Consider the following 13,392-nt stretch of genomic DNA (forward strand, 5'->3'; position numbering starts at 1 on the left):
GGGGGGGGGGGGGTAACCCGATTCCCAAGGCAACCGTTGCCACCGCAAAACACTCCGTGAACACACAGGCATGTCACAGGTTAATGTCTAACTAGTGCCGGAACAGTAATTTGCTGTATTTACATTCAGGAGCTGTGATGATTGACTAGAAATCTTAATTGCAACTTTGAGGAGATAATTGAATATTTGGAAAATATTGAACTGAAAAATTGAACTTTGAAAAGTTTCTTTCCACCAAGACGAACAGAAGAAACGGCTTGAACTTCAGAATGAGACTACGTAAGAGAAAACCGTCTTCTTTGTGTGTCTATTTTAGAGTGACTAGTGTCTGAAACGCTGTGATTCATCTCAGTCTCCATTACCACAGCAGCCATCTCCATCGCGTCCACACCAGTGTGGATTCCTCACAACACACTTCCTGTCCGGCAGAGTCGCAGCCTGCTGGTCACCCCCGTGACGTTTCCCATCATCTCGGACTCTGCCCGGCTGTGGACCAGCCGCCAGGTAAGCAGAGTCGTCGACACTTCGTCCATTGTGTGACTCTGCTGTTGTGTGATGAGGAAGATTGAGTTTATTTGAGGTAAAAAACAACAACAAAAATACTCTCATAAATCTGCTCTCTAGAGTATTCCAAGACTGAACCCTTTGCATCCACCTTCGGTCCACAAACGCACCGTCAGTCTGGAGACGCCAGCTGTTCACCACCACAACCACCAGAGGTCAATACTCCTGCAGAGGAGAGAGTACCACAGGTAGGCCCATCTGACGGCTGTCTCCCCCACATCAAAGCGTTAAAGTCCCTAACTTCAGGTCGGCTTGTGTCTCAGGTATCATCAAGTGTGGAGAAAACCTTTTTATGGAACCAGCAGCGAGAGAGAGGAGTACAGGTAAAGCAATAAACACTCGCATTACATACTGCAGAACTTAAAAGTTCATTGGTGACCAAGAGAACTCTCTCCTGCAAGGAAGGAGACGCGTGAGCAGTTGAAGGGGCAGATGGAGGAGAAGCGTGCAGCGCTGCAGCTGCAGCTGGCCGGCAAAGCGAAGGAAGCGGAGCGTCTGCGAGAAGTGGACCGCCTCGCCCTGTCCGGTGACAGAGAGCTGAGGATCCGGCACGGCAGAGCGATGACGGCTTACAGAGACGAGAACAAGAGGGTGAAGTCCCACATTGTGAAGCGCTTTTGTGTTCGTCTCCCTCACGGCGGCGTCCACATAATGCCGTTTAGCGGGAGGCTCTCGGGTTACAGGAGGGCGCGGCTGAGGTTGTTCTCCTGTGTGTTTTGCAGCTAATGGAGCAGAGCTGGAGGGACAGAGCACTAAGGCGCTCCCAGGAGACCCTGAAGGAGAGAGAGCTGCTGCGCCTCAACCCCATTAACTGGAGTGGAACACTGAAATAGGATGAACCTCAACATCCGCAGTGAAAAGCTTGGCTTTCACGCCTCGCTGGAGCGCTCCAGCGTGCACGAGTGTCAACGTGAGACTGATGCAACATGCTTAGTGATTAGTGCCGTCAAAGCTACTGAGGGAACCAGAGATGATTGTAGGATTGTACATACAATACAACTATGTGTACGTGTGGAGCAGACCTCCAAAAGACCTGCAGAGAGACTCTGATGTGTAAAACCCTATGAGAGTTCCTCTCACTCACTGATTCATGACGCATCATTAAAGTGTCGAAAATCATCTTCAACGAGCTCAAATGGTTTCTCTTTATGTGAAGTGCAAAAATGGACAAAAATGAATACAGAATTCAAATGTAAAACATGAGTGACTTTTTATTGTAAAGCAAACGTATATAAGGAATGACGACTGTGGAGAACGTTCCACACTAGGACAGAACTAAAAAAAGACAAAGTAGACGGTCGGGAGGAGGAAGTGACGCTACTTTACCTGCTAGAATAACACAAAAATAAATACATTAAAAATACACACAGAGGGAAACATCAAGAGCAAAGTATGATAAATATCTTCCCCTATAAATATTGCTTTCAAAATAAAATGAAAAGGCTTCAATCATCCAGACCACAGCTGGTGTTTAAGCACTAGAAGCACAGCAGTGCTGGTGATCCAGCAGCAGTCGTCATGCCAACGTGAGTCAATAAATAAATACATACGGTGTAGATGTACCCATTATTTAAAATCCTATTTTCATGCATTATTACTAAAAATAATCATTCAGTACGCAAGGAGGTAAAAAGTCATTCTGTGAACATAAATAACTGGTTATGGAAATATCCCAGAGTTTCAATGAGCTTTCTTTTCGGGGGGGGGGGGGGGGGGGGGGGGGCTCTGCTCCACAGCATCGAGGTAATGAGAGACGTGACGACGGGAGGTTTCGATTGTGTGGAAGAAAACAACGTTGTTTCAACTTCGAGGCCAGATGAGACAAATGCATAATAGATTTCAACAATCAGTGGTGGTCTTCATGTCCCCTCGCTCCCGACAGAGTGGAGCTCTGGGTTTGAGTTCAGCTCCTTTACATCAGTGCAGCTTTGCTTCGTTATCCCTCTTCAGGATTCACGGCTTCACAGCCTTCAAGTTCTCGCTCTCCTCCTGCGTTCTCCTCCTCATGAACATAAATTAACCCCGAGCCCTTTCTAGTAACTCCTCTAGTAACTCCTCTAGTAACTCCTCCAGTAACTTCTCCAGTGACTTGCTGCACGGCTGGCGTTGCAGGGATACTGTCCCGCCCCCCTCGTTGAGTCTCGTTCACCTTAATTGGCTGGTGTTCCGTTCTCAAACACCCGAGGCTGCAGACAGTCTAGCGTCCCTTCAGAAATCCATCCAGCATGTAGTCTCCCTTTTCCGTCAGCCAGTATCCGGCCATAGCGGCGACGCCTCCGATGAAAATGGCCGTGAAAACCATGTCTCCCTTGGCGGCGAGCGTAGCTATGGCACAGATCACAACGCCGAAGAACATCTGCTGCAGAACGAGCACCTCGTCGTCCGTCATGTCGTCAAACAGACCCTTCGCCGGTCCAGCTGAGGAGGAAGAGGAACAGAAACTGAGCCGACAGATCTGACGAGCAACGATATGTGTTTCTATTAAATAAGTATAATTCTCCCTCTATGCTACGGCTGCTCACCAGGAGGCTTATTCTCAACACAGATGCTGTCTCTTCTGATGAATCCGTCGGCACAGTCACAGTGGAAGGAGCCCTCCTCATTGATGCAGGCCTCGTTGAGTCCCGGGCATGCGATCGCATGATCACTACATTCATCTACATCTGTACGAGGAAGCAAAATTAAAGAAACTTCAGTTTCAGGAAATCGGGGGAGTGGAGGAAATAGGCGGTCCGTCCTTACCGAGACACTTCGCTCCTCTCAGTTTGTAGCCACGTGCGCACTTCTTACAGCGGGCAGGACCGCTACCCATGCAGCCCACACACGCCTGGTCACAGCCTGGACACCACAAAACCACCGTGGTCAGCATTACGTGCTAATAAGCGCGATATTGTAGGAAAAACTGAATTTGTCACGCAGTGGAAAATGTTTACATTCCCACAAAGTTTACAACAACCACACAAGTAGACCTGCAACGATTACGAAACAAAAGAAGTAACAGCAAGTAACACACACGCCAGCAGCACATTTAGGAGGCGTACCTGCATGACTTCATTCAGTAACATAAAGTACGCTGACAACAGCCTCCACACAAGAGAACGTACCTCTGCATTCATACGCTCCTTCTGTGTTGTGACAGAAGGTGTTCGAGGGACAACGAGCCAGCTCTGTGCCGCACTCGTCGATATCTAAGAGACACACAAGAGCGGTCAAACGACGCACAGTACTCAAGAGAAGTGGCAGAAAGAGTCGACGAAATGCAACCACGTGACCTCTGAAGCCCAACTCACCCACGCACTTGTTGTCATGAAGGATCCAGCCGGGTTTGCAGTCGAGGCATTTGTAGTCCTGCGGCCCGGCGCATTTCTTACACGAGTGGTAGCAAGCTGCAAAAGGGTGAGAGGAGAGCAGGCAGAGCGACGGTCAGCTCACGATGCCCTCAAACAGACTTCAACACGCGGAGGTTTGTAACAGTGGGCTGGATCTCAGGCACCTGCACAGGCTCCTATGCTGGCGTTGGAGCTCTTCTCTCTGTAGTAGCCATCAGCACAGCTCTGGCACAGATGGCCCGAGTATCCCGGATCACAGACGCACTCTCCGTCTCCGAGGCGAGTCCCCTCCCCCTCGCAGCGGCCCAGACCTCCACACACCCCGCCGGGGCTCGAGGGACACTCTATAATAAACACTATATCAGTGGTACTCTGAACACTGGAGGATGAATAAGGTTTGATGAGGTCTTCTACACTGATATCAGGAAGCTTCAGATTTAATGCTTAATGTTGTTCACACCTTTGCAGTCAGGTCCAAAGCTCCCAGGTGGACAGCAGACTCTCAGCTGCTCTATGCACAGCCACTCAAACAGGTCCGGAGCCTCCTGCTGCCTACAGGACACACACACACACACACACACACACACACACACACACACGAAGTTAACACAGGGGCATGGCATTACATCCCAACAACACATGTTCCTCTCTCTGATTCACACAACATAACACAGGTGTCTCGTTTACCTGTGGAACCACCACGTCTCCACTTGGTCCTCTATCTGCTCCAGCAGCTGGTTACATTCAAAATCTGCTTTCTCACAAGCGGCTTCTACGATCTCCAGGAGCCGAGTCTCGCTGAAATCAAGAGAGAAGCAACTGGAGACGTGAGACAGAAGTAGAGCGACGGGACAGACGCCGTCTCACCCTCAAAAGAAGAGCGGAGCCTCGCTGTGGTCCACTGAGAGGATCCACTCCCCTCAGCGGACTCTAACATCTCATCCAGGGTACAAGGAAGTTCAATGCTACTCTTTTAAATTTAAACTTTCTCTCACCTGCTCGCATACTTAGCCAGCTTCTCTTCTTCCCAGGCAGTGTTTCCTCCCCCAAAGTTCTTGGTGGCTGTTCTCTCCAAGCCCTAAAAAAAAACACAGGGAACCTTTCATCACTCGGTTATGCTGAAAGAAGACGAGCACGAACACGACGGCGCGTCAGCTTAACCGCAGTACCGTAATGAAACTCTCCGTGAGTTTTCGGCATGTCTGGCACGGCGCCGTCTGGACTCTCACCACTGAGAGCTCCGAGAGAAGCACCAGAGCGGGCAGGAACGGCCAGGCCCACCGCATGGTCCTTCAGGAAACACACAAAACCAGTGATGTACGACAAATTAAACCAAAGAACTGGGGTTGATATACTTCCTAGTGATAATCCTAGCAAATATCAAATACACTTCAGCCATCAGGAGTCTCCAGAGAGTCTGACATAACGTCCACTACCTGGATGCGACGCAGTGTTACTGCATGTAGAAGGCGTGGACAAAACAACAAGAACATCTGTACGACACAGTCCCACACAAAGCCATGCGATGTAAACACTTGTGTGGTTATATGTCAAACAATACAAAGCAATCGTATACAAAGCCATGCGACATGATCTAGTATTTATTGGGCCGGTGGTCCTGCTTTAAGCTGTATTTTAGTAGATTAACTGGATAGCATTACACTGCTGCCCTGATATTAAGCTCATCCTACTTTGTGACGTCAAACGTATTAATATTTTCATTCAGATTTAAGTTATTTTCATATTTTGGGGGATATGTAAACCTGCACACACACAATGCAATCCTCCAGTATGGTGACGACTCTCCAGCTGCTTTAATTAAGTATTTAGTCTCGTTAGAAAAGCTTTTAAAAAAAACAACTGGTTAGGATGCTCCTATTTCACCGCTAGCATTAGCATTAGCTAGCTCAGCATCAGCACCACACAGAATTAGCCAACTAGCAGGTTGCTAACGTCGCTAGCTAGCTGCTAGCCGAAGCTAGCGTTGTCCGTCATTGTCAGCTAATGTTTCCGGTGTCTCTTTTAACGCGCACGAGACTCCCGCGACAGCGTCCTCCCAACGTTAAACACCCGATGAGCTGCTACCTTTACTCTGATAGCAGCTAGCCAAACTGCTTATTTTTAAGCTAACACTGTTGTTGTTGTTTTTTTTACCTTGTTGCAAAGCCACGACGTCCTGCGACGCACCACTGAGGATGATGATGAGGATGAGGATGGTCTGGCTCACACAACGCAGGCGGAGAGTTTCACTCTTTGGACGGACACTTCTGCTGCTTCAGAGTGGGCCATTGCGGTTGGTAAAGCCAGCCGAATGACTAGCTAGCTAGCTGGCTAGCTGCTGCAGGCTGGTGTAGTAGGAGCTGGAGATGAATGAATGAGTGAGCGAGCAGCTTCCAGTTGGTTCTGTTCTCCGAGCAGCTGAAGACACACAGGATGTGGCCCCGCCCAAAGCCAGCTGGGATTTAATTCATCAACCAATCAGTCACCTGCCCCCATGTGACATCTGTCACAGCTCTTAAGCTCTTTAAAAAGACATTCAACCACCCAGTCATGAAATGTTTAAGTAAAAAAAAAAAAGCTTAAATCAAGGATTCAATATTTAACATTTGGAGTTTTCTGCATTTATTATCTAAAACTGACAATTCAGAGTAGGTTTTAATACATTTGTACTTGTCTAAATACATATGACAACATATACACAACTACCTCCTGCTGATGCATTTGATGGATCAGTGTTTAAACTTCAGATCGTCAAACAACAAGACGTTGCTCTGCAAACACGCAGCTCGTTGTTCAATGTTTGCGTTGAATAATAATCGACAGTTTTCTCCTCTGACTGTATGATTCAGACAGATTCTTCATTCAATCCCACTTTAAACATACAAAACACTGTAAAAACAGACACGCGTGGACAAAACAACTGAATGTACAAAAAGAAAGGAAATAGCTTATTTTAGTTTTAAAATAATCTTCATGTCAGAGCTCTCCACAGTCAGCTGTTGTTTTTACAGTTAAAAACCACAAAATACCCAAGAAAACCACAATAAAACTTCTTTACAGTAACTGTCATTTGCAGTATAGTGCAGAGGCTACATGTCATTTGCAGTAACTGACTATTATTATATATCATTTCATATAAAATGCAGCAATTTACTGTTAACTGCTACTGTACTGTACTACCGTACAGGATTTGATTTTATGTATTTCTTGTATGCATTTTTTTTCCCTCCAATTCAGTGGTTACAATAATTCTTCACATTTTAAATAACGCCGAATCAGAATTGACTTTAAAATAGTAAGTGACGAGCAAGAACCATGAGATCATTATTATGAATTTGTGATCCATGGAGGTTTCATGTTTGTAAATCTATGAGCCGAGCGTTAACGCAGGAATCTTTGTTATCAATAACTAGTCAAGCATCAAACTGTTAATGATGTTTACATGTGCAAGATATGAGATCAGGAGCCTCTCGATTGCCTCTCTATGGCTCTCAACATGGCGGCACCAGGGCCTGCGGCTCACAGCTAACGATGCTAACGATGCTAACGACAGGGAAAGTGCTGACAGAGCAAACGGTGTTTACCTGAGGGAGAACCTGATGGTGGTACTTGCAAAATGTGAATGGTGCAGTAATATTTAGTGTATTAGCTATATCTAGTATAATTTACAGTATTATACACCAAAACATATTTACAAAGATTTCTAATGAATGTTTAGTTTGGTGCAATGAATGCTTTGGGATCATTTAGTATTCAGGGTCTGAGGTGTTTTGTAGGTTGTGAATATTACTGTATAATACACACCTTTATAAATCTAGACGTCATGATAGTACACAGAGATATTAAATACCATCTGCTTAGTGTGTGGAGCTCTTTCTCAAGCTCCAGGTATCATTGTCCCACATCTCCACTCTGTCTTATGATACTTATTTACTGTATTCTAACTGTAGTGAATGAGCTGAGCTGAAGCACACTGACAGTAATTCTGTTTCACTTTAAAACATCTTTAAAGTAAAAAGGTTCTGTTGAGGTAACTGTAGCTGCCTTTGAGTCACAGCAGAAATACAATACAATGTAAAGCAGTACATGTCCATGCAGAGTGTCAAATATGAGAAAACATGTCAAACACAATAACTTAGTTTAAGATGATAGACAGAGTCAAGACAAAACAATGGAGCAAACTGCTTGATTGAGATTCTAGTGTCATTCTAGTGACCTAGAGGCGTCTATAAGGTCTCCTGGTCTTGACCTGGTCTCAACCCCTCAAAGTCTTTTTAGGTGGTCTTGACTACAACACTGCTGTGTGAGCTTTTATTCCTCCGGCGCTGGAACTGTAGCTGCTGTTTCCTCTGACCCATGACCCCAGATGTTTATCAGCAGAATGAGCATCTCCCAGAGAAAAGCCCTTCAGCGCATTACCGGCTGCTCGCTCCTAGGCTGAAGCTCGGTCCTGTGTCATCCTCCGCCGTCAGACCCATTCCATGTCACTGATCTTGAGGTCTGAGTCCGGACTGGAGGGAGGCGTGATGAGACAGGGCTGCAGGGGCACCGTTTCCCCAGAGTCTTTGACTCCCACCCCGCTCTGGGACACTCCCGCGAGGCGTAGGACAGTTGTCCCCGCTGTGAACCCCGACAGCCGCCGCGCCAGAGCTCGGGACGCCATCCTGAGGCCCCCCGCTCGTTTCCGTCTGGCCGAGGCGGTAGCCATTTGCCGAGCCCCGGCCAGTTCGGTCAGGAAACCCAGGCTCTGGGAGGGGAGGCTGTACACATGGAGGCCGCGGAAAAGTTCCGGCAGCGGCCGCGAACCCCCCGGAGGCTCGGGTGGGAGGGATTCAAACTGCACCAACATGAACCGCTCGCCGGCGCGACCCTGCAAATAGTCTGCCAGGATACAGCTCAGCGAAGCGGTAAAGACATCTCCACAGGGAGACGAGCCAGTGCGTCTTCCGTCCTCCTCTTCCCCCGTGTCTCCGCTCCTCTCCCAGCTGCGAGCCCCCCATTCTTCAGCCCTTATCCAGGCGGCCTGGCTCAGGACCAGCACCACTTTGCCCCCCTGCCTCTGCAGTCGGTTCAGTCTCGAGTGGAGCCAAGGCACAGGGCCCAGCGCGCCCAGCTCGATCTGGCTCCACAGGTCCAGAGACACACTGAAGCCCAGGGCCTGGAGGGACGAGCCCAGGTGACTCATCAGCTCCGGCAAAGCCTGGTCGTCACCAGGGGGGTACAGCAACACCGCATGACCGCCGCCCACAGCACCTGAAGTAGAGGAGGGTGACAACCCGTCAGACAGTTAAAGGAACAGTTTGACATCTTCAAAAACAAACTAGAAGAGAGGATCAATAGTTCACTCATATCGGTCTGCTGCTGCTGCCAGGAGGTGGTTAGCTTAGCTTAGCACGAACACTAGCAGCTCTGTCCAACAGTTACAAAACACCGTCGATGTCATACCTTTAACATCATCTTCTTTCAACCATCTCCACATGTATCCTTGAAGGGAAGCAGAAGTAGAAAAGGATTTATTTTTTGCTAAAAAAGGCGCTATTAATATCTAATGACCAACAGATAATTAAAAACGGACCTTTCAGGACCCCTTGTATAAAATAGGCTCCAAGTACGGCCAAACACATCAGTATCAGTCCGATGAGGATCAGGAGGCTCCATCTCCACCGAGACGCTGGAAAATAAATTAATTATTAAGTACATGAGTCTATAAATACGTTTCACAGACTTTGCCAGGTGGACAGAGAGCGTGTCACAAGTTATCCGCCTCATTCTAGAGAAAACAAATGCAGCTTGTTTTAGCTGATCATAGTTAAACATTAAGCACACTTAACCTGGGCAATGATTAATAGTCTCACTTGTAAAGGGACACTGGGGCTCTAAATATGACTCCATCCCATGAAGCTTTATCTGTAAAAAGAAGAGTGAGAGAGTCACGGTTAGCAGTGAGCGCAGCAGTGAGAAGCAGGAAGAAGCAGTGAGACACACGTTTAAAGATCATATTCAATATATCAAGACGAAGATCACCTGAACACAAAGCAGCGGATGTGACGACACATTGAACTCTCCTGCTCTCTGAAAAGAAATAAAAGGAATGAATGAATGAATGATGACCGAGAAGAAAGAGAAGACGTATTATTATACATAGGGTTAGGTCTATGGTTGCAGTTAGGATGTGCAGAAGTGGATCAAGTATTTCGATTCTTTACTTTAAAGTAGTAATGACACAATGTCAAAAATACTCATCATGCATTCAAAATGTTGCTAAAGTAAAAGTACAAACGCATTGTTGGACAAATGTACGACTTTAAGTAAAAGTCGTCTTTAGGCAGAAAAAGTGTTGTGTTGTTGTTGTATATATCTGATTAATGTCACTGATGCATTAATGAGTACGCAGTATTTTAATGTTGTATGAGGTTGAGATGAAGTTGAACTCATTTACATTCTGTCACATGAATGTAGAGGACACCTCTGAAATGTACAAGTAGTAAAATGAAAATGCAGATCAAAGCATGTCTCTGTTCTACGTCTACTGTCCATCACAGAGGAGTGACGGCTTGTAAAGACAGCTCTGTTGGTCTTTGTCTTTTTACCCAGTATGCAGTGCGTGTTGCGCTCCAGCCAGCGTGTCTGTCGCTGTGCAGCGTCTGCCGGGAGCCCGTCACCTCGTCACACCGGCCTCCTGCCGGCTCCTTCTTGCACAGCCTCAGCTCTGCCTGCACTCTGCAGGGGGAGGTCACGTTCCAGATCAGGCCCGGCCCGCCGTCCCTCATCCAGCGCTCGTCCATCGACACCGACACATTGCGCTGCATTCTTTCCAGCGCTTCTGAAAAATGAAATAAATAGAAACACGTTGCTGCGCTGTGAAATCATTCACCGCGCTAGCTGCTCCAAGGTCGACCTCAGTGAACGTCCTTCACCTCGTTGGTTTGCGAAGGGGCAGAATTCACTCCGAAGTGGCTTTCCCTTGCACCATACCTGAAGAAAATACATGGAAGACAAACTCTTGAATTAAAACAAATGAACACAATACATTTGTATTCGTCTTTTTCTTCTCCGATGAACGCGTCGGCTACCTGCAGGCACAGGCACGGTGTAACCAGGTCTGATGGAAGCACCATCTCCCTCTCGCCGTCGGGCTGCAAAGGTCAAAAAGACAAAGTTTAAGAGACAATCCCAGACAGCACTGACTTCTGACTAGTAGCTTAGATCGATGGGAGTAGTCTAGCACGGACTGACCCACGCGAGAAACTGTCCCGTTTCGTTCCGAACCATCCAGCACTTGGACTCGTCGTCGGCGTTTTCCATCTGGAGGAGCACGTTTCCCTTCTGATCCGTCACAGCTCGCAGTCTGGGAGCTGAGGCGTCAATCATCACGATTAGTACTTGAGCGCTATCGCTCTGCAGGAATGTTAAACTGGTCCGCTCTCCAGCACGCACACAATGCGCGTTAGCAGGGAGGATTCTGGGCCGATGCCGATACGGATGTGGTTGTTACATTGTTATTTATTCCCCTTTTGTGTTCATATGAATACAAATGACTGAGCTGTTTTGAAGTCATTCATTAATTCATTACACCGTCTCAACCTTTAAAATAAACTTTCACATCAATAAGACTCTTTAAAAAGTGCTTCAGAAGACCTTTTGGTGACTCTACCTACTCAAAGAGAGGAATGTTTGTTTTGTGATACATTAAATGTATTTAAACGTAGAAGCCATTAGAAACATAAGCTCATGGACTACTTGGATCAGGTATATTAACGGTTATCAAAGCACTTTTGGGAACCCATTTTAACAATTTCTATTTCTGTATCTGAGAGAACGATGCCATCCACGACCAACTAACTCGTTGACTAGCAGCTGCTTCATTCTTTGTTGACTGTGACAAAGCTGAGCCGCTATCTGCAAATATCATCACATGCACCGATTGACCGACGGCAGTCCTCAGGCACATAGCGATGGACCGGTGCACGGCTACACGTCGGTCTCTGAACGGCATCTTCATGAAGCACTTCTTACCGTCACATTTCTTTTCAGTCCCCTTAAGGTTCATGGAGCAAACTGTAAGAGAGGAGGTCAATGTCACCAGTAGTAGTCAGCAATTCACTCATTTTATTTACCAGTAGACCTTCTTCAAGTTACACACGGTCTGTAACCAGCGTAGCATCAAAGCATGGCGGACTAGCTAGCCGCTCTGCATTACAGCACTTGAACTCACCTTCTTCTAGCGATGGGATTGCGATGTTTTCTATGACGTCCGCTCCGTGTGCGTAGACCACGACCACGACTGCACTGCCAAACGCTGCTTTCTCTGTCAACAGCAGCTGCATTGATAGGAAATATTATAATAACAGCACATATTGTAAACTTTAAGTCTTTGAAATCACTCGGTTAACAACAAACACACTAATAGATGTGTTGGTAACTAGTCTTTGAGAGCTTTAATAGATAGATTCACACAGCGGTGGAGGAAATATTCAGATCCTTTACGTAAAATACAACGATGTAGAATCTGTATTCAGTTTAGTGTTTTTCTCTAATCTCTAACATCGATTTAAATCAAGACGTTTTGTCTCTCTGGTGGAACAGCAAACAACTCCGACATCTGAAAAGTGGCCCAACCAGATACTGACTTTCTTTTGGCTAAGAGCCACGAGCTGAGTTGTTAATTAGTGAACAACAGAAACAAGCCCCACATGTTCTCTACCTGGTGTGTGGGCTGTTGAGAAGAAGCTCGGTCTGAACCGGAGTAGCTTGATTTAAACTGGAGTGTCTTGCAACAGTCAATGGATCCTGGAGAACTGAGGCACACTTTCACCAAAGCTGTCACACAGAGAGTACAGAAGAGGAATGGAAACAGTCTGGAGAGGTAATCTGTATGAAACAACGTGTGTGTGACTTCTAGAGTGTACGGCTCTATACCTCTTGGCTCAGGAAGCACGAAGTGACCATCCAGGTGATCGAAGTCTAACCACTTCTCTTCATCGTTGTGCTCACCAGACTCCTCAGAAACCTGTCTTAGATCAGTCACCTCTGCAACAACAATCACAGTCAGTGACAGTCAGTCACGATGTGTCAAGACCACAACGGCTGACTTGTTGACAAGTCAAACAACTATGATCAGAATGCAGGAAGCAACTGCTCAAGAGATGACCTGACAGTTTTTCTGCAACAAGAAAGTTTAGTGTTGTGAGGAAACGCTTCAAGGAAAAGACGAGAGAAGAATTCAAGGTATGTCACCCCAACTGACAGAGACAGAGACAGAGACAGGAGATGTACGACCGAGCTACCTTGGACGGCGATGAGGATTTGCAGGTGAGGTTCACATTCTTGTGTGGCTGAACAGCGCAGAACCACTTTCAGCTCCACGTCTGTAACGTTCACCGTGTCGTCCGGGTCGGGCAGAGCGGCGGCGAACGGAGAGGCTGTGGAAACACAGAGCGCTCCTGCTTCAGACAAACCGAGAGGTTCACTACCGTGATACTGAATAGACGGGTGGTGA

At 46.9% G+C, this 13,392-nt stretch overlaps 3 protein-coding genes across 4 annotated transcripts in view; 1 reads left to right on the top strand and 2 right to left on the bottom strand.

The window, feature by feature from the left end:
- Window positions 1-78: 78 nt before the first annotated feature.
- Window positions 79-1,785, top strand: LOC137887027 (uncharacterized). The gene is made up of 6 exons (XM_068729795.1): window positions 79-279; window positions 368-504; window positions 625-752; window positions 828-887; window positions 966-1,155; window positions 1,287-1,785. Exons 1-6 carry the CDS (start codon window positions 270-272, stop codon window positions 1,395-1,397), a joined length of 636 nt encoding a protein of 211 aa, XP_068585896.1. The 5' UTR covers window positions 79-269; the 3' UTR covers window positions 1,398-1,785.
- On the bottom strand, window positions 1,758-6,316 carry LOC137887026 (protein disulfide isomerase Creld1). 2 transcript variants are annotated; one of them, XM_068729793.1, is made up of 11 exons: window positions 6,048-6,316; window positions 5,063-5,183; window positions 4,889-4,971; window positions 4,581-4,691; window positions 4,354-4,445; window positions 4,058-4,237; window positions 3,855-3,950; window positions 3,669-3,752; window positions 3,307-3,402; window positions 3,087-3,227; window positions 1,758-2,982 (listed from the first exon to the last, which is right to left on the bottom strand). In XM_068729793.1, exons 2-11 carry the CDS (start codon window positions 5,177-5,179, stop codon window positions 2,762-2,764), a joined length of 1,221 nt encoding a protein of 406 aa, XP_068585894.1. In that variant the 5' UTR covers window positions 5,180-5,183; window positions 6,048-6,316; the 3' UTR covers window positions 1,758-2,761. The 2 variants fall into 2 exon arrangements, with proteins under 2 accessions (XP_068585894.1, XP_068585895.1); XM_068729794.1 differs by lacking the exon at window positions 6,048-6,316 and adding an exon at window positions 5,330-5,465.
- A 175-nt stretch (window positions 6,317-6,491) lies between these two features.
- Window positions 6,492-13,392, bottom strand: part of wu:fl23c11 (interleukin-17 receptor C) — a 9,680-nt gene continuing 2,779 nt past the window's right edge. Inside the window, exons 3-16 of the mRNA XM_068729764.1 lie at window positions 13,181-13,315; window positions 12,813-12,923; window positions 12,598-12,713; window positions 12,109-12,214; window positions 11,910-11,951; window positions 11,130-11,248; window positions 10,967-11,029; window positions 10,811-10,868; window positions 10,484-10,716; window positions 9,918-9,965; window positions 9,749-9,800; window positions 9,469-9,564; window positions 9,339-9,377; window positions 6,492-9,146 (exon numbers count right to left, since the gene is read on the bottom strand). Of these exons, the coding sequence (XP_068585865.1) occupies window positions 8,362-9,146; window positions 9,339-9,377; window positions 9,469-9,564; window positions 9,749-9,800; window positions 9,918-9,965; window positions 10,484-10,716; window positions 10,811-10,868; window positions 10,967-11,029; window positions 11,130-11,248; window positions 11,910-11,951; window positions 12,109-12,214; window positions 12,598-12,713; window positions 12,813-12,923; window positions 13,181-13,315 (2,003 nt within the window). The 3' untranslated portion in view covers window positions 6,492-8,361. The remainder of the gene's footprint in view (window positions 9,147-9,338; window positions 9,378-9,468; window positions 9,565-9,748; window positions 9,801-9,917; window positions 9,966-10,483; window positions 10,717-10,810; window positions 10,869-10,966; window positions 11,030-11,129; window positions 11,249-11,909; window positions 11,952-12,108; window positions 12,215-12,597; window positions 12,714-12,812; window positions 12,924-13,180; window positions 13,316-13,392) is intronic.

Source organism: Cebidichthys violaceus, unplaced genomic scaffold (genome assembly GCF_023349555.1).
Source record: "Cebidichthys violaceus isolate CVI_PGR_0920_01 unplaced genomic scaffold, fCebVio1.0.p SCAF_47, whole genome shotgun sequence".
NCBI classification, from domain to species: Eukaryota; Metazoa; Chordata; class Actinopteri; order Perciformes; family Stichaeidae; genus Cebidichthys; species Cebidichthys violaceus.